Source organism: Manis javanica, chromosome 8, assembly GCF_040802235.1.
Source record: "Manis javanica isolate MJ-LG chromosome 8, MJ_LKY, whole genome shotgun sequence".
Taxonomy (NCBI): Eukaryota; Metazoa; Chordata; class Mammalia; order Pholidota; family Manidae; genus Manis; species Manis javanica.
Window position 1 is genome coordinate 30,195,928 of NC_133163.1, and position 26,160 is coordinate 30,222,087.

The 26,160-nt window shown below is 36.3% G+C and overlaps 1 protein-coding gene across 4 annotated transcripts in view; it reads right to left on the reverse strand.

Moving 5' to 3' along the window:
- PCNX1 (pecanex 1) overlaps positions 1-26,160 on the reverse strand; it is a 288,523-nt gene that overhangs the window by 109,401 nt on the left and 152,962 nt on the right. For 3 of the 4 annotated variants that reach the window (XM_073242202.1, XM_073242203.1, XM_073242204.1), the window contains 5 exons: positions 25,677-25,767; positions 24,126-24,183; positions 13,775-13,992; positions 7,482-7,635; positions 4,623-4,655 (listed from right to left, as the gene is read on the reverse strand). In XM_073242202.1, coding sequence (XP_073098303.1) covers positions 4,623-4,655; positions 7,482-7,635; positions 13,775-13,992; positions 24,126-24,183; positions 25,677-25,767 — 554 coding nt within the window. The remainder of the gene's footprint in view (positions 1-4,622; positions 4,656-7,481; positions 7,636-13,774; positions 13,993-24,125; positions 24,184-25,676; positions 25,768-26,160) is intronic. The other variant, XM_036998687.2, reaches the window with a different exon arrangement.

Sequence of the window (26,160 nt, forward strand, 5' to 3'; positions counted from 1 at the left end):
TCCCCACTGTTATTTAACATAGTACTGGAGGTCCTAGCCACGGCAATTAAACAAAACAAAGAAATACAATGAATCCAGATTGATAAAGGAAAAGTTAAACTGTCACTATTTGCTGATGACATAATATTGTACATAAAAAACCCTAAAGACTACACTCCAAAACTACTAGAACTGATATTGGATTACAGCAAAGTTTCAGAATACAAAATTAACACACAGAAATCTGTAGCTTTCCTATACACTAACAATGAGCCAATAGAAAGAGAAATAAGGAAAACAATTACATTCACAATAGCATCAAAAAGAATAAAATACCTAGGAATAAACCTAACCAAAGAAGTGAAAGACCTATACCCTGAAAACTATAAGACACTCTTAACAGAAGTTAAAGAGGACACTAACAAATGGAAACTCATCCCATGCTCTTGGCTAGGAAGAATTAATATCGTCAAAATGGCCATCCTGCCCAAAGCCTTATACGGATTTGATGCAATCCCTATGAAATTACTAGCAACATTCTTCAACAAACTGGAACAAATAGTTCAAAAATTCATATGGAAACACCAAAGACCCCGAATAGCCAAAGCAGTCCTGAGAAAGAAGAATAAAGTGGGGGTATCTCACTCCCCAACTTCAAGCTCTACTACAAAGCCACAGTAATCAAGACAATTTGGTACTGGCACAAGAACAGAGCCACAGACCAGTGGAACAGATTAGAGACTCCAGACATTAAATCAAACATATATGGTCAATTAATATTTGATAAAGGAGCCATGGACATATAATGGGGAAATAACATTCTTTTCAACAGATGGTGCTGGCAGAACTGGACAGCTACATGTAAGAGAATGAAACTGGATCACTGTCTAACCCCATACACAAAAGTAAATTCAAAATGGATCAAAGACCTGAATTTAAGTCATGAAACCATAAAACTCTTAGAAAAAAACATAGGCAAAAATCTCTTGGATATGAACATTAGCAACTTCTTCATGAATATATCTCCCCGGGCAAGGAAAACAAAAGCAAAAATGAACAAGTGGGACTATATCAAGCTGAAAAGCTTCTGTACAGCAAAGGACACCATCAATAGAACAAAAAGGTACCCTACACTATGGGAGAATATTTTTGTAAATGACAGTTCTGATAAAGGCTTGACATCCAAAATATATAAAGAGCTCACGCTACTCAACAAACAAAAAGCAAATAATCCAATTTAAAAATGGGCAGAGGAGCTGAACAGACAGTTCTCCAAAGAAGAAATTCAGATGGCCAACAGACACATGAAAAGATGTTCCACATCACTAGTTATCAGAGAAATTCAAATTAAAACCACAATGAGATATCACCTCACACCAGTAAGGATGGCTGCCATCCAAAAGACAAACAACAACAAATGTTGGCGAGGTTGTGGAGAAAGGGGAACCCTCCTACACTGCTGGTGGGAATGTAAATTAGTTCAACCATTGTGGAAAGCAATATGGAGGTTCCTCAAAATGCTCAAAATAGACTTACCATTTGACCCAGGAATTCCACTCCTAGGAATTTACCCTAAGAATGCAGCACTCAAGTTTGAAAAAGACAGATGCACCCCTATGTTTATCGCAGCACTATTTACAATAGCCAAGAATTGGAAGCAACCTAAATGTCCATCGGTAGATGAATGGATAAAGAAGATGTGGTACATATACACAATGGAATACTACTCAGCCATAAGAAGAAAACAAATCCTACCATTTGCAACAACATGGATGGAGCTAGAGGGTATTATGCTCAGTTAAATAAGCCAAGCGGAGAAAGACAAATGCCAAATGATTTCACTCATCTGTGGAGTATAAGAACAAAAGAAAAACTGAAGGAACAAAACAGCAGCAAAATCACAGAACCCAAGAATGGACTAACAGTTACCAAAGGGAAAGAGACTGGGGAGAATGGGAGGGTAGGGAGGGATAAGGGGGGGGGAAGAAGAAAGGGGGTATTATGATTAGCATGTATAATGTGGGGGGTGGGGGAAAGGGGAGGGCTTTGTAACACAGAGAAGACAAGTAGTGATTCTACAGCGTCTTGCTATGCTGATGGACAGTGACTGTAATGGGGTTTGTTGGGGGGACTTGGGGTAGGAGAGAGCCTAGTAAACATAATGTTCTTCAAAAAAATAAAAATAAATAAATTTAAAAAAATTACATATGTGGGAGTAAAACCACACTATAAGATTTTCAGTAGTTCAAAGTCTAATCAAGCATTGGGTAGAAATGTAAATTGCTATGGCCTGGCAATACCAGTTATACTAATTAAAAATGTACAGATAATTTTACTCAGCAATTCCAATTTGGGGAATCTATTTCATGACAATGCAAGCATTAATAAATCATTTTATAAAAGAAAAAAAAAGATTAGCAGCATCCAGCTCTTAAATTTATAAATAACATTACACACTAAAAAGACCAAAGCTCCCTAGAGTAAAGGCAAAAGGCTGGTTTTTGGGCTAGGGTAGGGAAAGCATAAGAGGAGCCTAGAACATACTGCTGTGCCCAAAAGGAAGAAAGTACTAAAATAATAATAAGGATTTGCCAAAAGGACCCAGAGGGCAGCTTGATGGGCTCCCAGAGGCCATCAAGGACAATTTGAGCATCAAAATAAATAATGATATTAACATTATAGTCCACTGAATAAGATTCCATGAATCTATACCAATACAAAAAATAAAGGTAGAAGGCAAAGTTCTTCCTTACAGTAGAAAGTCAACTAATAAATGTGGAAGGCATGATGGAATTAGAAAATCACTATTTGGCAACCATCAAATGATAACTGATTCTGTCAGGAAACATCAATAGATACTTAAAAAATAGGTAAAAGTTTTCTGGGCAGATATAAATAATTCCAAAGTATCTCCCACAAAAGGAAAATAGTAACATTACAGTTAGATTTGTGGTTCTCAAGAGAGTGGGAAGGGATTTTTGCCTCCCTAGAAGACATTTGGTGATGCCTGGGGACATTTTAGTTTGTCACATTTGGGGTGCTATGGCATCTAGCGGGTAGAGGCCAGAGAGAACACTAAACACCTACAAGGCCCAGGACAGCATTCCACTCTCCAACTCTCAACAATTATCCAGCCTAAATGATAATGATGCAGAGTTTGAAAAACTCTGCAGACATTACCCTTAGCCAAAAGATCAAAGTTAATACCACCAGTGAAAAGATAAATCAACATCATGCACTTCCTGGTTCCATGCACTGGGAAAGACACATCACTTTGATAATATTCCTACCAAAAATCATGGCCTGTATGTCTCTAACCAAGAACATCAGACGAACTCAAATTAAGGAATGGTATACAAAATAACTGGCCTGTACCTATGAAAAATGTCAATATTTTGAAAGACAAACAGTGAGGGAACTGCTCCAGATTAATGGAGGCTAAAAAGAACAAACACATGCGGGGATTTTCTATTGCCAATTGGGACAATAGAAACACCTAAGATCTGTAGCTTAGAAAATAGTATTGTTTCAATGTTAGTGTCCTTAATGATTCTATTGAATTAATATAAAGGAATGCATTTGTTTCTAGGAAACATACACTGAGGTATTTAGAGGTTAAGGGGCATCATGTCTACAATTCATTCTAAAACAGTTTAGCAAAGTGGGGGATAGTGGAGAAACTAGAAGGGGGATAAGCAAATATGCTAAAATTTTAACATAGGAACCTGGGTGAACAGCATCAGGGAATTCTTTGCATGATCCTTGCAACTTTTCCCTAAGTACCTTTCCCTAAATATTCCAGTGTATGGGTAAAAATAATAACTACCTTCAAGAAAGAAGGCATCATCATAAACTCTTCTTGGAATTTGTTTTTGTACTATTTTAAAAAGAATGCCCTTTGGTCTTTCTATGAAATAAATACTCTACAATAAGTTCTAAAACTGGATCATACTTCACAATAAATAGTATTAGGCAGCTAATACTTTTGTCTAAAGTCAAGGTTTTTTTTTTTTGTAGATAATTATTTTTTATTGAAGGGTAGTTGACATACAGTATTACATTAGTTTCAGGTGTACAACACAATGACTCAACATTTATATACATAATTCTAGCTACCAGCTATCACCATACAAAGTTGTTACAATATTTTGACTATATTCCTTATGCTATACATTACATCCCAGTTTAAAGTCAAGGTTTTTAACCTCTTTAGTGTCCACAGGTCTGAACACCAGATCAATGAATTACTTCTTTATTCTTACTCCTAATGATTACCTAAGCAAACAATGTAAAGTTTTTCTACTTCAAAATTCTATTTTTCAATACTTATAATTTACTGTTCAAAATTCATTTAATGCAAGTTATCAAATAACCATGAGTTTCTATAAACCATCTATACCTACCTCCTCCTGAAGCAAGCTGTCAAAAAATGATTATGTTCATTTTCAACCAAGATTTAGTCTACAATTACTATGCCATTTTATTTCATGCTAGTAAGTCGCCTCTATTTCTAGTAGTATGACAAAGCTTAGATGAGAAAATAATAAAATAAATCTTAATTTGATATGACATATGACAAAAAAAAAAAGATTTTGATGAACATTAAGGAACTACAAGTTCCAAACATTACTGGAGTGACTTACATGTCTGGGAGAAGAAGAATCTGGTTGAACACTCTAAAAATGAAACAGAAGATAGATTACACTACTGAAATCCTGGTAATTCTACAAGCAACTTCAAAATGCCTGAGATAATTTAAAGTAAATATTCCACAGCTAAGAAAATGCAACTTTAGCTCCAGATACTGCTGTCACTGTGATATTAAAACATTTCAAATCTTTCCTGACATATAAACCTACTATGATTAATTAATAATTTGCATCCAGCTTAACATTTCTGAATGGCATATGGTGGACAGATTCATCTTACTGCCTGGCTCATCAATACACATAAGTATAGTTAACATAGTAGGCTTTTTTATGCGATATCACTCCATTCAAGAAATGCACAAAAAATGGGTCAGCTTATAATAAATCTAGTTCTGCCCACAAATTCCTGGCTTACTAAAGAATTCCATGGTATCTGTATTAAAAACATATGCATTTTGCATCAAAAATTATCACTTAAGCTCAGCTTTAAGAGATTTTATCAACTTCCTATAAAAATGTTCAGTTACTTCCCAATTATGAATTTTCCTCCAAGTTTCAGTTCATTTCCAATATCACACTAATTTCAGTAGGATGATCTATCAACACTGTAAAACCTTAGATTGGACCAAGCTTACTGAGCTTGGCATGTGATCCTTGGCTGGATATGAGACCAGATAATCTTTTTCTCTTTTAAGGTATCACTGATATACAATCTTATGAAGGTTTCACATGAGCAACCTTGTGGTTACAACATTCACCCATGTTATGAAGCCCCCTGCCAAACTCCACTGCAGTCACTGACCCTCAGCATAGTAAGATGCTATATAGAGTCACTACTTGTCTTTTCCGTGCTGTACTGCCTTCCCTGTGACTCACCTACGTTACGTGTGCTAATCATAATGCCCTTAATCCCCTTCTCCCACCCTCCCCAACCCCTTCCCTTGGGTAACCGCTAGTCCCTTCTTGGAGTCTGTGAGTCTGCTGCTGTTTTGTTCCTTCAATTTTGCTTTGTTGTTATACTACACAAATGAGTGAAATGATTTGGTACTTGTCTTCCTCTGCCTGGCTTGTATCACTGAGCATAATACCCTCTAGCTCCACCCATGCTGTTGCAAATGAGACCAGATAATCTTCAAACTCTTTCAATTCCAACATCTGTCCTAGCTTCTAAATCCAGCCTTTCTTGTTTATATTACCATTCTTCTAGTCAACTAGATTTTAAAAATATAAAAAAAAATTTTTAATCTCAGTCATCTTTTACCCTTTTCATATGTAATCATATTAGCCTGAAAGCAGTGGACAAAATTAATGGGGCAAGGGACACTGGAGCCAGGGAATAAATTTAAATTGTGTAAGGCAATAAAGGTATGGAATAAGGTGGATGAAATGGAAAGCAAGAACACAGGCCAGAAATTTTAAACACAGAATCACCAAGTTTAATCAAACAGACTTGGTTATTTGTTATTAGGGGTCAGAAGAAAGGAGAAGAGGTGCTAAGATTCTGACTCAAAATGCTACTGTCAAAAGCAAAGGAACTGGAGTGTATACACATGTCAAAATTCATCAAGCTGTACATTAAGATTTGTGAATTTTATTGTATGTATCTCAATGTCAACATTTTTTAAGTAATAAAAGTTTCTTAAAAATCCAGGCTGAATATTTAAAAAGCAAAGGAAGTGGGAAAAGCAATTATTTATAAGATGATGATGTGCTATTTTGAAAATGTGTCCAGCTGCCTATTAGATATAGGACTAAAGCTTGTGAGAAAGATGAAGTGTTTGAAAGAGAAATCTGGACATAATTCATTCATACGAGCAACCTTACTGGCAAGGACTTGCAGCTGAGAGCCAAACAAAATTCCAAAGAATTCTCATAAATCAAGAAGTTGTCAAAAGAACAAAGAGGCATCAACAAAGGAAAACAAAGTTACCTGAAAAGCAGAATTAATTGTCAGGGCAGTAGTAAAGTCACAGATCAACAACGAGGAAAATATAAAAATGAAAGATAATACTCAGATATTAAATGATATAGCACTCATGGAGAATGAAAATGGAGAAAAAGACACAGATTTGGCAATTAGAGATTATTAGGCCACAAAGATTGTAATTGCAGCACAGCAATGAGGATGAGGATAGGGATGGGTCTTGAAGAAAGGGAGCAGTTGACATAGATGGCTTATTTCAGATGTCTGTCTAAATGAAGAGAAAACAGAAAGGATAGTTGATGGTATAAACAAAAGTAAGCAAATAGCTTTAGAATAAGAGAGTTCTGCATGTTAGCACATCAGACAAATAACCAATATAAGTAAGAGTATTTACTGGCCAAGAATCAAAGGAAAGGAAGCAGTCCACGTTCAGAGTGCACACTGATTTGGAATGGAAGGTGAAAAACCTGATATGTGATTCATATTTGGAAAGCTTAAGATTGATAATAGTTGGTATTTCAGAGCCACTATTTAAACAACAGCAAAGGGACACCAATCTTCTGTTTTTAGTGTATCAAAAGAACTATATATTAGATTTTGACATTATTGTGTATGGGTTTTAATAAATTTCACCTACAGAATAGAAGACAAAATATGAGAGTGGGAAAGTTAATGTTGATAAATTAAAATGAAATAAATTTCAAGAATTCAAGCTCTTATTTTTAACAAATGCCCAAATATTTTAATGCCAAAAAATTTTTAAGGAAGCTTCATGTATTATTTTTTTAAATTTACATGTCCCTTTTGTTCCCTACCCAATCTCATATAAAAAAATCCAAAAATTAGTACCTTATTAAATTCACTGAGTCATACAAAATCATCTGCCTTTTAACAATTACTCTGTAATCTGAGAAGAGAGATGCTGTTACCTTAAGTAGTGAGTACTGACAGCTGGCTATCACCAGGCAGAACTGGAAGACCCAAATATCTCTGAAGAAGCCTTGTATGAGAAGAACAGATCCCAAAAAAGCCACAAGAATAGCCAGGATGACAGCTAACACATTTTCCAGGATTTCCCGATTTCTGTAGGCAGAGAAGTTTATGAGTACGTATATCATCAATAAGAAATTAGTTAAGAGTGTAAAAAGGGAAGACATCAATATAAAGCTCATATTATACTTGCTGATAATTATTTTTGGTACTAGGTTTGAGTAAGGTTTTGGATCATGCTGAAAAGGAAACTAGTTTATATGAAAAATTAATACAGATTCTTATGTGCAAATAAAACCATGGTACAATGGATTATGAAATTATAATTATAATACATAACATAGTCTTATTTCTATTAAAGTGCCATTGATATACAATCTTATGTTGGTTTCAAATATACAACACATTCAACAGTTACCCATATTATTAAATTCTCACCCCCTCTAGTGTGGTCACTATCTATCAACATAGTAAGATGTTACAGAACCATTAACTGTATTTCCATGCTGTACTACCATCCCAACCTATACTATGATTGTGAATTACTGGGCCCGTTAATCCCTTCCCCCTTCCCCTAGCCCCTCCGCCTTAGTAACCACCAGTCCCTACTTAATGTCTATGAGTCTACTGGTATTTTGTTCTTTCTGTTTTGCTTTGTTTTTATATTCCACAAAAAAGTGAGATAGTTTGGCATCTGTCTTTCTCTAATGGCTTATTTCACTGAGCATAAACCTTCTAGACTCATGCATGTTGTGGCAAATGGTAAGATTTCTTTTCTTTCTATGGCTGAATAGTATTCCATTGTGTATATGTACCACACCTTTATCCATTCATCTATTGATGGACTCTTAGGCTGCTTCCATATTTTGGCTTTTGCAAATAGTGCAGCAATAAACATAGGGGTGCATATACATAACATAGTTTTAATTTCTATTTTGAAACATTATGTTTCTTAAGGTCTTCTTTTCTGTCAAATCTGTTACCAAATAACCAACTAACTTGGATGGCAAACAAAGGAGATACACAAAGAAACAAGTTTGAAAAGCAAAATCTCAAAACAGTTTCTAGAAAATGAAACTGAAGTTTTATTTTACATGAAAAACTTTGCAACCAAATTTTTATACCAAGAGGTTTCACTTTCCCTATCTAAGTAATGTGAAATAATCTGAAAACTGATTTACTAGAATTACTGAAATACAGGCTCTTTCATATGTTGGGAATGACAGTGAAAGGCATCAATACTGCCTTCATCAAAGCTGCTGAGACAGTCCTTTATTTTATTAAACTGACATTGTATACGCAATTTAATTGTAAAAGAAATTGTAAAAGAAATATGATGCCCATTACATACATAACAATGAAAATGATCACACCAAAAATTAAGAATCTATCTCATTACTTCTTTTACAAAATGTTAAATGCTTAAAAAATGTTAAAGAATGTTTATTGACATGGGAACATGTATAGTACAATATGTTATGCAAATAAAGGATACAAAAGTATACATAGGAAGATGTAAGTCCTGTTATTTAAAAAATGTACACATATAGGTTAAAAAAGACAGTGTATCAAAATGACATTACTAATAATTATTCTCTGTATGTGGAAAGATTATTAAGTTGGCTTATTCTATCTTAAAATCTTTCTATATACAGTGGACTCTTGAACAACATGGGTGTTAGGAGTGCCAATCCCCAGTGCAGTCAAAATCCATGCATAACTTTTGACTCCAAAAAACTTAGCTTACCAGGAACCTTACCAGTAACATAAACAGTCCATTAACACATATTTTGTGTGTGGTATGTATTATATACTATATTCTTACAGTAAAGTAAGGTACAGAAAATATTTTTTCAAATCATCATACATCTCCAAAAAATTTTCCAATATATTCATTGAAAAATATCCACATATAAGTGCACCCACACAGTTCAAACTCATGTTGTTCATGGGTCAACTGTATTTAAATTTTCTAGAATGGGTTAAGTAATTACTTTTATAATCATAGCCATTTTTGTTTGTTTTTATTAACTCAATGCAATATTTATAATAATCGACTGACTTAATAAAATTCACAAACATCTCTGACTACTTCATTTGATAATATTCCCAAACTAAAGCAAGTTCAATAGTATTTTCAAATCAATAAGCACTAGAATTTTCACTTGTTCTTAAATGGCAGTTGTATAATTCTAGATTTGCTAAATCATTTGATCCTTGTTCATCCTGCTACATTACATAATGTCCATGTCATTTGTCATTGAACATGACAAGCTCTATGAATCCAATTGATCAATTTGTTCCTTTACTGCTCTTATTTTTGGTCATATCTAAGAAATTTTGTCTAACCCAGGGTCAAAATCAAGGTTCTGTGTTTTGTTTTCTTCTAGGAGTTTTATTGTTTTCAATTGTACATTCAGACCTATGATCCATTTTGACTTAGTTTTTGTAATATGGTGCAAGGTAAGGATACAAGTTTGTTTGTTAGTATATAACGATACAAGTTTGATTGTTTTTCACATGGAACTCCAATAATTCCAGCACCATTTGTTAAAAAGCCTATCATTTCTCCACTTTCTTGATGTGGGATATTATTTTGATGCCTTCTAGGCCTGGCATTTTCTTTATGGGAAGGTGTTTAACTTTCATTTCCACTTATTTTAAAAGATACAGGATTAAGGTAATGTATTTCTTTCAAAGTAACTTTGAAAATTTGCATCTTTCAAGAAGCATACATTATCAAATTGATTTACATATAACTTCATAATATCGCTTCATTATCCATTTAATATCTGTAGAATCTGTGGTAATATCCTATCTCACATTCCTGATATTGGTAATTTGAATCTTTTTTTTTTTCCCTGATTAGCCTAGCTAAAGGTTTATCAATTTAATTGAACTTTTGGTTTCTTTGATCTTTCTCTACTGCTTTTCTGTTTCCTTACTAATTTCTGCTTTGTTCTTTATGATTCTTTTTCATCTGCTTTCTCAGGCTTAATGTGTTGTTCTCTTTCTAGTTTCCTAAGGTGGAAAGTGAACTCACTGAATTAACTGACTTTTCTTATTTAGTGCTACAAATACTCCTGGCTACTATCTGTGTTAGTGGCATCCCCAAAATTCTGATTTGTTGTGTTTCTTTTATTCAGCTCAAATACTTCCTAATTTCTCTCTTGATTTCTTCTTTGATCCACGAGTTATTCAGAAGTACTAGCTTTCAAATATTTAGGGATTTTCCGATGTTCTTTTAGTAAATAATGTTTCTATGGTCAGAGAATACACTATGTATGACTTGAATCCTTTAAAATTTGACCCTTGTCTATGGCCCAGAACATAGTCTTGACAATGTTTGCACTTAAAAGAATGTGTATTCTAGTTTTATAAGTGGAGTGTTTCATTAATGTCAATCAACTTAGGTGGATTAAGAGCATTTTTTACTTGCTGATTTTCTACATAGTTGCTCTATCAAGTATTGAGAGATGTGTGTTGAATTAAACTGTAATTGTGAATTTCTATTTCTATCAACTTTTATTTTGAAGCACTGTTTAAGGTGTAGCAATATTTAGGATGGTTGACCCCTTATCATTATAAAATGACCCTCTTTATCCTTGGTAATATTCTTTGCTCTGAAATCTACTTTGTCTAGCATTAATACAGCTACTCTAGCTTTATTTTGTTTAATGTTAACATAGTATATCTTTCAATCTTTTTAAACTGTTTTTGTCTTTATATAAAGTTCATTTCTTGAAGGCAGGATAGAGTTGAGTTGGGCCTTTTTCTCCAATCTGAGAATTTCTGATGTTTTCCAACTATCATTTTGTCCTTTATTTTATACATCAATCTGTTCTTGATCTCTTTTTCTGTCTTCTTAGATTGACAGAGTAATTTTTATGAATCCACTTCATCCTCTTTTTTTCACTTACTAGCTATAAGTCTTTATTATTTCAGTGGTTGCTTTAGAGTTTATAATATAGTTTTCATGACAGTCTACTTCAAGTGATGTTGTAATATGTCACATATAAGAAACATACAGTAGTATACATTTACATGTCCCTTCCTGGCCTTTATGCTATTATCATCATGAGTTTTATTTTTACTTACATTATAAATCACACAATATATTGTTATTACTTTCATTTAGACACCCAGTTATCTCTTAAAGAGACTTAATTAGTAAGAAAAATCTTACATTTTAATGTATGTAGTTACCATTTCCAGTAATCTTTGTTCCTTTGGGTAGGTCCATATTTCCATTTGGCATTCTTTTCCTTCTGCCTGAAGACATCCTTTAACATGTTTTGTAGTGCAGGTATGCTTGTGAAGAATTTTTTCAGTTTCTCCTAGTCTGAAATGTCTACTTCATCTTAGTTTTTCAAATATATTTTTCCTGGGTATAAAATTCTAGGTTGACATCTTTTTCCAATACTTTTAAAATTCTGCTCCATTATCTTCTCACTTGTTTATTTCCAACAATAAATCTAATGTCTTTCTTATTTTTCCTCTGTACAAACTATGTCCTTTTTTCCTTTTGCAGTATTAAGATTTTATCACTAGAGCAATTGTGTGTCTTGGTGTAGTTTTCTTCATGTTGCTTATGCTTGCAATTCATGGACATTCTTGAATGTGTTCATTTACAATTTTCAACAAATGTAAATTTTCCATTATCCTCAAAATTTTTTTTTCTCCCTGTCTCTTGAAGTTGTCCCACCACTTACTTTTATTTTATTTATACATTCTTTTCACCAGGGAATAGGAGTTGGGAATGATTCTTTGTTCTTTCTGTATCATTATGGATAGTTTCTATTGCAATGCTTTCAAATTTACTAATACCTTCTTCTATACCCAATCTATCATTAAGCTCCATCCATTTTATTTTTTATCTCAGACATTATAGTTTTCATCTCTGTAAGTCTGATTTGGGTCCTTTTTTATATTTTCCATGTCTCTACTTAACTTTTTAAACATGGAATATGGAATATGGTTCATAATTGTTTTAATGTCTAACTACTAATTATAATATCTGTCACAGTTACAGGTTGGTTTTGACACAGTTTCATTACTTCCCTCATAAGTCATGCCTCATTACTTATTTGCATGCTTGGTAATCTTTGATTGGATGCAAGATACTGTGAATCTTAACTTTCTGGGCAGTGAATTTCTATAAATCTTGAGCTTTGTTATGATACTTGGAAACAGTTTGACCCTTTCAAGTCTTGCTTTTATAATTTGTTAGGTCTGGAGTAGTGCTCATGTTAGGGTTAATTATTCCCCATTTCCAAGACAAGATTTTCCTGGGTATTCTATATAAGGTACCATAAAATATGAATTATGAGTTTCTTCAATGTGTTGGGTAGGAAGAGACAATATTCCCAATCCTATGTACCAGGCACTGTTCTTTCACATGGTTCTTACACTGGCCTCAGGTAATCTCACATACATTTGCTTATCAATACTTGGCTAAATAGCTGAGAAGACCCACTGCACATCTCTGAGTTTCTCTCTGTAAGCACCAATCCTCTCTCATATTCTGTCCTGTGGACTCTAGCTGTCTTAGTCTCCCTGAATTTTTAGCTCCATCCCCTTAACTCAGTAAGTCTGCTGGGCTCTACTTCAATTCCTCCCTGTGTCACAGTCTGGGTACTCTCTTAAGGGAGGAATAAACTGTAGGGTTCACATAATTTGTTTCCCATCTCTCATGAATCACTGTTCTTTGTTGTTTGATCTTCAATGTCTTGAAAAACCATTGTTTCATGCATTTTGTCTGTTGTTTGTTGTTTTAGGTAAGAGGGTAAATCCAGTCCTTGTTACTCTATGTTAACTGGAAGCAGCATTTGGTTACCAAGTTTATGACAAGACAAATGTTCAGTCTTAAAACTAGTGCTAAGAAAGAGGGAAACAGAAGTTTTCTCTTATACCTTTTATATTTAGAGTCACATGGCCTATAACCTTATGGTCATTAACACCTTCATTAACACCTCATGTTGTCTGGCTTTTAAGTACAGTTGCATGATTCTTATTGATGATAAAAAGGATTTTTTGTGTAAGCATACTAAAATTGCCATAAAAAAGTTTTTAATGGTTTCAAGAGAGCCAATGTTTGTGAGTCCTTCTCAGGACCAAAGCAGAAAACATCTTCCAACATGGTAACAAAAAAAAGACCTCAATGGGTAATTAGGGACATTGTAATTTAAAAATAAAATCTGCACATATCTTTAATATTACACAATAGTCTCACCTATCAAACAGAGCCAAAAGTGTGAGTCTGTCAAAGTTAATTCCGATCCATAGCTGGGGCAGGATCCAAAAACGGTAATAGTGTTTAACCTTTTGGGCAGCTTCTTCTGTTGGGCCATAAGTAGCTGCCAAGTCAGGGCTTAGATCAATGTCTTGTTGCTCCAACAAATCAGTATCAATGGTCAACAGTCTGTTCAATCGAATCTGTGGAAGAGAGAGCTAAAACAAAGTTAGCATTAAAAGCCTTAAAAACCTCTTACTGAGTCCTGATTCTAGGCTACTCAGTCAGCTTGCAGATTATCTAAGCCCCCTTAATTCTCATGCTAGTCCAGTCCTTGTGAATATTTAGTGATCACTAGAAACTGCAGGTGACAATAGGAAGTGAACTAAAACAAAGAAAATTAATCAACAGACCGTTTAAAAGATTTTATTAGGAAAAAATTTTAAATCTTAACATTTTATAACTGTATAACTAGTGATTCCACTAAAATCACAGTGAATTTTTAGTGGCTTCCTTTCTCCCTGTCACAATTATGGTCTTTTCTCATTAAGCTATGAGCCTCACTGCTATGTTGTATCCAAGCTCCTCTGCCTTGTAGTCAATGCTTTCAACTCTCACTTCTCACAGTCTCATCACTGTTATTGTTGTTTTCAAATCCCTCCTGCAGCCCATCTGAGACTATATAGGAAATTACCACATCACATTTCTTCTAGTTTTAACTTATCTATTCAGCAGTCACCAGCTTCCCCTTCCTCGGAAAGAATCAAAAGTTCATTTTAACTAATGCAGCACTAGCCAGAATTTTGCTATCTCAAGGCTCCCATCCCTTGGGGAGCCTTGAGATAACAGTAAAAAACAATAATTATTTCCCCATTTCTACTTTACTATGGAGTTTTCAGGAATACACTGCTCCAAAAAAGTAGGGACAGTCTTTACTTTTCAAACACATGTGGGTATAGTCAAGAAAATTTGCTTCTTATATATAATATAGCTGTTTCAATCTCTAAGCATAGACAATTGTTTCTCCAAACACTTTTTTTATCCTCTACACCAGGGTTTTTCAATGTTGGTACTAAAGGTGTTTTGCCAGATACTTCTTCACTGTGGGGGCTGTAATGCCAACTGTAGGACATTTTACATCATCCCTGGCTTCTATCCACTAACTACCAGTAGCATTCCCTAAGTTGTCGCAAGCAAAAATGCTTCCCGGCATGGCCAAATGTTGAAAACCATCGTTCAATGCCAACTCACATCTATGTTGTTAAAATCCTTCTCACAACTGACCAGCTTCAGGAAGCTGCTAAAAATTAAATCTTTGGCACTAGATTTATCAACACATATCTCTTATATATTGCCTTACTAAAGATTTTATCCATTTTGACTTCTCTACCTTCAATTATACATCTTGGTGGCAAAGGCAATGTTATCTTTTTCAAATATCCCTGCTATTACTCACATGGTGTGTTTTTTATACAGTGATACTACTACTGAGCTTCTGCCCTACACACTGGTATACAAGTAACTAGTAATTAAATAACTGCACCAAAATCATGACATTAAAAGTAAATTTTTAAATGGCACAATTAAAAATGGCACAACCAGATTCTGATGTTGGTGAGTGAATTGATCTTTACACACTGTCAAAAATGTAATTACTGGGGGGTGGAGCCAGGATGGTGGTGTGAGTAGAGCAGTAGAAATCTCCTCCCAAAAACACATAGAGCTATGAAAATATAACAAAGAAAACTCTTCCTAAAATAGAGACCAGAGGACACAGGACAACATCCAGACCACATCCACACCTGCAAGAAACCAGCGCCTTGCGAAAGGGGTAAGATACAAGCCCCGGCCCGGCGGGACCTGAGCGCCCCTCCCCCCGGCTCCCGGCGGGTAGAAAGAAACCATAGCGGTTTTTTTTTTTTTGGCGAGTGCTTTTTGGAAGCCTTAAAGGGACAGGGACCCGAGTGCTAGGGAGGCAGGGCGGCAGGACCGGTGATCAGGTGCCTGCGACCGGCGCCTGACGACAAAGAATATCCCGCGTTCTTCCCTGTGGGACCGGAGGGCGGGAGCCTGAGACCAGCGCCTGAGGACAGAGGAAATCGCGTGTTTTTCCCCTTTTTTTTTTTCTCTTTTTGGCGAGTGCTTTTTGGAAGCCTTAAAGGAACAGGGACCCTGGTGCTAGGGAGGCAGAGCAGCAGGAACAGTGAGCAGGTGCCTGGGACCGGCACGTGAGGACAAAGAATACAGCGCGTTTTTCCCTGCGGGACCGGTGGGCGAGTACCTGAGACTGGCGCCTGAGGAAGGAGGAAATCACGTGTTTTTCCCATTTTTTTTTTGCTTTTTGGCGAGTGCTTTTTGGAAGCCTTAAAGGGACAGGGACGCCAGTGATAGGGACACAGAGCAGCAGGACCGGTGAGTGAGTGCCTGGGACCAGCGCCTGAGGACAAAGAATATCGCGCGTTTTTCCCTGCGGGACTGGTGGGCGGGTGCTTTTTGGAAGCCTTGAAGGGACACGGATCCCGGTGCTAGGGAGGCAGGGCAGCAGGACCAGTGAGCACGTGCCTGCGATCGGCGCCTGAGGACAAAAAAAATCGCCTGTTTTTTCCTTTTTTTTTTTTTTCTGTTCCCTCCCTCATTGTTGCTGTTGTTGCTTTGGTTTGGAGAGTGCTTGTTGGAAGTCTTAAAGGGGCAGGACAGGACACTTAGAAGAGAGGCAGGGAATCTGGGGATCTCTGGGCACTCTAACCCCCTCAGCAACAGGGAGCACAGAGGCCCCTTACGGAGATAAATAGCCTCCCAGCCCCTCCCCTTCCAACCGGGCTCCACCAATTTGGAGGAACAGCCCCAGCCAGGCAACGCCCACAGCAACAGCGGACATAAAATCCATAGCAAACCGGCAGGTAGCAGAAGCCCTGTCTGCGCACAGCTGACAAGCATAAGCCACTAGAGGTCGCTATTCTCCCAGGAGAGGAAGGCCACAAACCAACAAGAAGGGAAGCTCTTCCAGCAGTCACTTGTACCAGATCTACAAACTATCTCTATCACCATGAAAAGGCAAAACTACAGGCAGACAAAGATCACAGAGACAACACCTGAGAAGGAGACAGACCTAACCAGTCCTCCTGAAAAAGATTTCAAAATAAAAATCATGAACATGCTGACAGACATGCAGAGAAAAATGCAAGAGCAATATGATGAGATGGAGAGAAAAATGCAAGAGCAATGGGATGAAGTCTGGAGGGAGATCACAGATGTTAGGAAGGAGATCACAGAAGTGAAACAATCCCTGGAAGGATTTATAAGCAGAATGGATAAGATGCAAGAGGCCATTGAAGGAATAGAAGCCAGAGAACAGGAACATATAGAAGCTGACATAGAGAGAGATAAAAGGATCTCCTGGAATGAAACAACACTAAGAGAACTATGTGACCAAGCCAAAAGGAATATTATTCGTATTATAGGGGTACCAGAAGAAGAAGAAAGAGGAAAAGGGATAGAAAGTCTCTTTGAAGAAATCATTGCTGAAAACTTCCCCAAACTGGGGGAGGAAATAATCGAACAGACCATGGAATTACACAGAACCCCCAACAGAAAGGATCCAAGGACGACAACACCAAGACACATAGTAATTAAAATGGCAAGGATCAAGGACAAGGAAAGAGTCTTAAAGGCAGCTAGAGAGAAAAAGGAAAACCCATCAGGCTAACATCAGACTTCTCGACAGAAACCCTACAGGCCAGAAGAGAATGGCATGATATACTTAATGCAATGAAACAGAAGGGCCTTGAACCAAGGATACGGTATCCAGCATGACTCTCATTTAAACATGATTGCGGGATTAAACAATTCCCAGACAAGCAAAAGCTGAGGGAATTTGCTTCCCACAAACCACCTCACAGGGTACCCTACAGGGACTGCTCTAGACGGGAACCCTCCTAAAAAGAGCACAGAACAAAACACACAACATATGAAGAATGGAGGAGGAGGAATAAGAAGGGAGAGAAGAAAAGAATCTCCAGACAGTGTATATAACAGCTCAATAAGCGAGCTAAGTTAGGCAGTAAGATACTAAAGAAGCTAACCTTGAACCTTTGGTAACCACGAATCTAAAGCCTGCAATGGCAATAAGTACATATCTCTCAATAGTCACCCTAAATGTAAATGGACTTAATGCACCAATCAAAAGACACAGAGTAATAGAATGGATAAAAAAGCAAGACCCATCTATATGCTGCTTACAAGAAACTCACCTTAAACCCAAAGACAAGCATAGACTAAAAGTCAAGGGATGGAAAAACATATTTCAGGCAAACAACAGTGAGAAGAAAGCAGGGGTTGCAGTACTAATATCAGACAAAATAGACTTCAAAACAAAGAAAGTAACAAGAGATAAAGAAGGATACTACATAATGATAAAGGGCTCAGTCCAACAAGAGGATATAACCATTCTAAATATATATGTGCCCAATACAGGAGCACCAGCATATGTGAAGCAAATACTAACAGAACTAAAGAGGGAAATAGACTGCAATGCATTCATTTTAGGAGACTTCAACACACCCCTCACTCCAAAGGATACATCTACTGGGCAGAAAATAAGTAATGACACACAGGCACTGAACAACACACAAGAACAGATGGACCTAATAGACACCTATAGAACTCTACATCCAAAGCAACAGGATATACATTCATCTCAAGTGCACATAGAACATTCTCCAGAAGAGACCACATACTAACTCACAAAAAGAGCCTCAGTAAATTCCAAAATATTGAAATTCTACCAACCAATTTTTCAGACCACAAAGGTATGAAAGTAGAAATAAATTTTACAAAGAAAACAAAAAGGCTCACAAACACATGGAGGCTTAACAACACGCTACTAAATAATCAATGGATCAATGAACAAACCAAAATAGAGATCAAGGAATATATAGAAACAAATGACAACAACAACACTAAGCCCCAACTTCTGTGGGATGCAGCGAAAGCAGTCTTAAGAGGAAAGTATATAGCAATCCAGGCACACTTGAAGAAGGAAGAGCAATCCCAAATGAATAGTCTAACATCACAATTATTAAAACTGGAAAAAGAAGAACAAATGAGGCCTAAAGTCAGCAGAAGGAGGGACATAATAAAGATCAGAGAAGAAATAAACAAAATTGAGGAGAATGAAACAATAGCAAAAATCAACGAACCGAGAGCTGGTTCTTCGAGAAAATAAACAAAATAGATAAGCTTCTAGCCCAATTTATTAAGAGAACAAGAGAGTCAACACAAATCAACATAATCAGAAATGAGAATGGAAAAATCACGACAGACTCCACAGAAATACAAAGAATTATTAAAGACTACTATGAAAACCTATATGCCAACAAGCTGGAAAACCTAGAAGAAATGGACAACTTCCTAGAAAAACACAACCTCCCAAGACTGACCAAGGAAGAAACACAAAAGTTAAACAAAACAATCACGAGCAAAGAAATTGAAACAGTAATCAAAAAACTACCCAAGAACAAAACCCCGGGGCCGGACGGATTTACCTCGAAATTTTATCAGACACACAGAGAGGACATAATACCCATTCTCCTTAAAGTGTTCGACAAAATAGAAGACGAGGGAATACTCCCAAACTCATTCTATGAGGCCAACATCACCCTAATACGAAAACCAGGCAAAGACCCCACCAAAAAAGAAAATTACAGACCAATATCCCTGATGAATGTAGATGCAAAAATACTCAATAAAATATCACCAAACAGAATTCAGCAGTATATCAAAAGGATCATACACCATGACCAAGTGGGGTTCATCCCAGGGATGCAAGGATGGTACAACATTCGAAAATCCATCAACATCATCCACCACATCAACAAAAAGAAAGACAAAAACCACATGATCATCTCCATAGATGCTGAAAAAGCATTTGACAAAATTCAACATCCATTCATGATAAAAACTCTCAGCAAAATGGGAATAGAGGGCAAGTACCTCAACATAATAAAGGCCATATATGATAAACCCACAGCCAGCATTATACTGAACAGCGAGAAGCTGAAAGCATTTTCTCTGAGATCGGGAACCAGACAGGGATGCCCACTCTCCCCACTGTTATTTAACATAGTACTGGAGGTCCTAGCCACGGCAATCAGACAAAACAAAGAAATACAAGGAATCCAGGTTGGTAAAGAAGAAGTTAAACTGTCACTATTTGCAGATGATATGATACTGTACATAAAAAACCCTAAAGACTCCACTCCAAAACTACTAGAACTGATATCGGAATACAGCAAAGTTGCAGGATACAAAATTAACACACAGAAATCTGTAGCTTTCCTACACACTAACAACGAATCAATAGAAAGAGAAATCAGGAAAACAATTCCATTCACCATTGCATCAAAAAGAATAAAATACCTAGGAATAAACCTAACCAAAGAAGTGAAAGACTTATACTCTGAAAACTACAAGTCACTCTTAAGAGAAATTAAAGGGGACACTAATAAATGGAAACTCATCCCATGCTCATGGCTAGGAAGAATTAATATCGTCAAAATGGCCATCCTACCCAAAGCAATATACAGATTTGATGCAATCCCTCTCAAATTACCAGCAACATTCTTCAATGAATTGGAACAAATAATTCAAAAATTCATATGGAAACACCAAAGACCCCGAATAGCCAAAGCAATCCTGAAAAAGAAGAATAAAGTAGGGGGGATCTCACTCCCCAACTTCAAGCTCTACTACAAAGCCATAGTAATCAAGACAATTTGGTACTGGCACAAGAACAGAGCCACAGACCAGTGGAACAGATTAGAGACTCCAGAAATTAACCCAAACATATATGGTCAATTAATATTTGAGAAAGGAGCCATGGACATACAATGGCAAAATGACAGTCTCTTCAACAGATGGTGCTGGCAAAACTGGACAGCTACATGTAGGAGAATGAAACTGGACCACTGTCTAACCCCATATACAAAGGTAAACTCAAAATGGATCAAAGACCTGAATGTAAGTCATGAAACCATTAAACTCTTGGAAAAAAACATAGGCAAAAACCTCTTAGACATAAATATGAGTGACCTCTTCTTGAACATATCTCCCCGGGCAAGGAAAACAACAGCAAAAATGAGCAAGTGGGACTACATTAAGCTGAAAAGCTTCTGTACAGCGAAGGACACCATCAACAGAACAAAAAGGAACCCTACAGTATGGGAGAATATATTTGAAAATGACAGATCCGATAAAGGCTTGACGTCCAGAATATATAAAGAGCTCACACGCCTCAACAAACAAAAAACAAATAACCCAATTAAAAAATGGGCAGAGGAACTGAACAGACAGTTCTCTAAAAAAGAAATACAGATGGCCAAGAGACACATGAAAAGATGCTCCACATCACTAATTATCAGAGAAATGCAAATTAAAACTACAATGAGGTATCACCTCACACCAGTAAGGATAGCTGCCATCCAAAAGACAAACAACAACAAATGTTGGCGAGGCTGTGGAGAAAGGGGAACCCTCCTACACTGCTGGTGGGAATGTAAATTAGTTCAACCATTGTGGAAAGCAGTATGGAGGTTCATCAAAATGCTCAAAACAGACCTACCATTTGACCCAGGAATTCCACTCCTAGGAATTTACCCTAAGAATGCAGCAATCAAGTTTGAGAAAGACAGATGCACCCCTATGTTTATCGCAGCACTATTTACAACAGCCAAGAATTGGAAGCAACCTAAATGTCCATCGGTAGATGAATGGATAAAGAAGATGTGGTACATATACACAATAGAATACTACTCAGCCATAAGAAGTGGAAAAATCCAACCATTTGCAGCAACATGGATGGAGCTGGAGAGTATTATGCTTAGTGAAATAAGCCAAGCGGAGAAAGAGAAATACCAAATGATTTCACTCATCTGAGGAGTACAAGAGCAAAGGAAAAACTGAAGGAACAAAACATCAGCGGAATTACAGAACCCAAAAATGGACTAACAGGTACCAAAGGGAAAGGAACTGGGGAGGATGGGTGGGCAGGGAGGGATAAGAGGGCAAGAAGAAGGGGAGTATTAAGATTAGCATGCATGGGGGGGGAGGGAGAAAGGGGAGGGTGGGCTGCACAACACAGAGAGGACAAGTAGTGATTCTACAACATTTTGCTAAGCTGAAGGACAGTAACCGTAATGTGGTTGTTAGGGGGGACCTGATATAGGGGAGAGCATAGTAAACATAGTAGTATTCTTCATGCAAGTGTAGATTGAAGATTTAAAAAAAAAAAAAAGAAAGAAAGAAAGAAAGAAAAGGGGGATTACTCCTTGATAGGATAAAACTATTGGTAAATCAAAGATCAACGCATGCTTTAAATATCCTTTATGTTGATCACTTAAAGGGTGTCAGATGATCAGCTATGGAGGTACTCTTTTCTGATAATATTCCTTTCTCTTAATAAAAAAAAAAAAAAGCAGTTCCTGTGTGCTAACCTCCAATGAGTTCTGCACAGTGGTATAGAGGGCATGTCAAAGTGTGGGCAAAGGGTCTGTTTGTTTGTATGCAGAAGATCAAGGCGTAGCTTGGATACCCAGAAAATGAACTAAGATACGATATGAGGAGGAGCTTCCGGCATCAGCACTCTCTGGAGGACTTGTGCCAGGGGGATGATCATCAAAAATCCTCCACAGGGATCTGGGCAATGCTGCAGTTGTGGCTGCATCCACCCCACCGTTTCCTGGACTTGCCATTGGAATGAGGAGGGAGATGTCTAGGCTGGCATGTGCATACAGTGAGACAACGAATTTGACCGGATCTGTACTGTTGGAACTCAACCAGCAGTTGGGAGGGGTGCAAGTTGTAGCACTCCAAAATCTCATGACTATAGACTATCTACGGTTAAAAGAACATATGGGATGTGAACAGATCCCAGAAATGGGCTGCTTTAATTTGTCTGATTTTTCTCAGACTGTTCAAGTACAGTAGGACAATAACCATCATATCATAGATAAATTTTCACAAATGCCTAGGGTGCCTAAATGGTTTTCTTGGCTTCACTGGAGATGGATGGTAATTATAGATTTGCTTTGTTTATGTCACCGTATTCCTATTATGTTAATATGTGTGTGCAAATTAGTTAGTAGTTTAAAACCTATACATACTTAAGGTACTCTACAAGAAGATATGTCAAAGAAATAATCAATCCTCCCATGTTTTCTTCCATATGCTACCTCTATAGCTTTTCTTCTTCCTTCCTAATTACAACCCTTAAATAGAATTCGTGCCTCATATCGAATTTACCGAGTATCATAATTCCTCCAGGTGGTAAAGATACCTCGAGACAAGTGCTGGGCATAGAAGCCACAGGGCATAAATCTGCAAAGAAGTAAAAAGCTAACCTTTGCAAACAATATGGCTTCTCTCTCACTTACCAACTTTACATTTCACTGTATGGCCCCGGAAGATGACTGGTTAGCCAGAGACGGACGGGTAAGACTCCTCAAGGGAGGAACAACCTAAGACAGGCACAGTCGCAGGGGGGCCATCAGGTGAGAATTTGGGGATCAACAGAGGTGAGGTTCAGAACCTCATCCCCCCTGCTTTGAGAGAAATCTTCTGCATCCGTGGATGTTTTGCTGCCGTTGTCTAGCTTGGATTAATACTTAGTCCATAGGCACACACCTGATCATCTACATTTGCCCTCTTACAGCACTAAACTATGTTTTCTACCTTTATCTTGCATCTACCTACCACTTCAGCATTTTATTAAAAATAAAAATAATAATAATAATAAAGGGAGAAATGTGGGATCCACATATAAATCAAGTATAAAAATCAAACGAATATTCATATTTGACCTGATTGTTTATAGTTCATAATGCGTGATCAATACCGAAAGTTTCTGTAATGAATGCCCTTGTACTGTTCGCCATGTAAGAATTTATTCACTATGTAAGAATTCGTTCACCATGTAAGAACTTGTTCGTTATGCTTCAGAAGATTGGAGACTGACGAGAATTAGGCTTGAGATGGATTAATGATTGTACATTGAGCATTGACCTCCCTATACTGAATTTTATTGTTGTTAACAACCATTTGATCAATAAATATGAGAGATGCCCTCTCAAAAAAAAAATGTAATTCCTGATTCATATATAGTTAATTATACTTCATGGTGTTCTTTGTTTCTTTCTTAACAAAGGACTTTAAGAAGAAATCCACTATTGGAACTGCAAAGGTGATTTTGCTATAGTTTTCAATAAAATTGGTATTTTGAAATATCATCAATTTTTCTGATTTGTATAGCAACTTAATCTGAAAATACATCGTTTTATAAAAATAAAGAAAAACCTACCACATCATGTGGATAAAATCGAACTGAGGTAGAACTGGATACATGAGAATCCGTGTCACTAAAATAAAATTAAAAAAGATTTCAGGGAATAAACAGCCTGTCAAGTAGTAGAAAGAAAAATAAATCCTTTTACAATTAGATGATATTTACATTGTCTTCACTGTTCCATGTAAACTTCAAAATGCAAAACAGCATTTTGTTAGAATTATAATTAAGAGGATAGCCTCTGACTCATAAAGTTTCTATATTCAAATATCTTCATCAACTGAATGAGATACTCAACAAGTTATCCAACATTTTCACATCTGTTTCCTCGTTGATAACACAGAATAAGGGTACCACTATCACTATCTCAAGGTTTTCGTGAAAAGTACTTAAGGATGCAATTAACATTATTGCCCAGAGCCACAGTAAATGTAAGCTGTTAACAGAACTGCCCTGAACACAAAAATCCAGTTTCCACTGTTCAGTCTAGATTTCAAAACTTGAGAGACTTTACCTCATTTATTGTACAAGGAATTGTCCTTATCTGGAATTATATTAAGCATAATTGTTTTCATTGCTCCATCCCATTGTTTCCACTGTTACAAAATCACTTAATATTTCGATTTAATCATTTTTGCAAGGATGATTCTGAAAATGGACTAAAGGAGCTTTGTGAATATAGTTTTCTAAATGTTCTATCATGTTAGCATGCCAAACTAAGTGACAACAAGATCATGTTGCTTTAAATGGACCCTCAAAACTCAAAAAACTAAGTGAAATACTAAATGAGTAACATGCAAATAAATAGTTGTATCTCATTACTAGATGGAAATCCTAAAATAAGAATCAAATGACCCTCGTGAAAAGTCGGCTAATCAATCAATAATGAATTTCAACACAGAACTTGAATACATGAATAAAATTAAAATTTTAGAAAAAAAATTTTAACACATATAAACTATTATCATTACATGAGCAAGATTTCTATTTCTTGCTTTTCTCCTAACTTCTCTGTCATTTCATATAATTTTTTCCTAAGGGAAGGAGAGAAGAGAATCTCAGTAAAACATGACTCATATTTTAAGAAATTCCTCCTTCTTATAGCTGGTAAACAAATTTTAAAACAAAATGAAAGATGATCATTTAAAAAGATACTTGACCAAACCCTTTCATAGAAATAAAATGTTTGAATTACACAAAAAGAACTGACAGGTTTTAACTTTGTTTTGTAAGTTGTTTTACATCATTTTACACACACACACACACACACACACACACTCATATACAGCATGAAATCTATGCTTTTGTGAGAAGTCACTGTCCCAGTATAAGATACACAGGAAATTTTTACTTATGTTTTTAAACCATTTTGTTCTAAGAATAAAGCTTTCTTTTTTCCACAGCAAAAAATTCTACTTCAATTCTCTGGAGACAAATGCACAGAACAATTTAAGCCAATATAAATAAATGTTTTTAAATTAACTTTTCTATCTCAAGGCTTAAAAACTTTAAACAGGACAAATACATACAAGTACATATACTCTCCTAATATGACTTCGCACATACCAGATATTGGATGCTCTTCTTGCTGCTGGTTCAAAATTCACAAGTGACATATCACAGCCACCAGTCTCATAAAGTGTAGAAGAGAACTTACCTAGCAAATAAATTATTTTTAAAAAATTAGAATACTCAGAATTTTTCCTTTATGAAACACTAAATTTAAAATGTACTATGTATAAACTTCCAAAATATTTTAAAAACAATAAACTGAATGAAATTCAGCACATTGTAACTAGAAAAGGAATGCTAAACAGTGGGGTCAAGTCAACAAGCATAATCAGGTATTAAAAGTAAGGGACTTAAGCCAGCTTTGCAATACTAGTCTCCTTCTCTTTTGCCCTTCCAGCACATTATCAATTCAAGTAATTATATGAATGCACTTAATGTTTAAAAGTCATCTGACCACCATTTGAATGGCCGTCTGGAAAGTTACTTAAGTTTTAAGATATTCCAAAGCATAAGACAGCCAATTTGTGTGATTACCTTC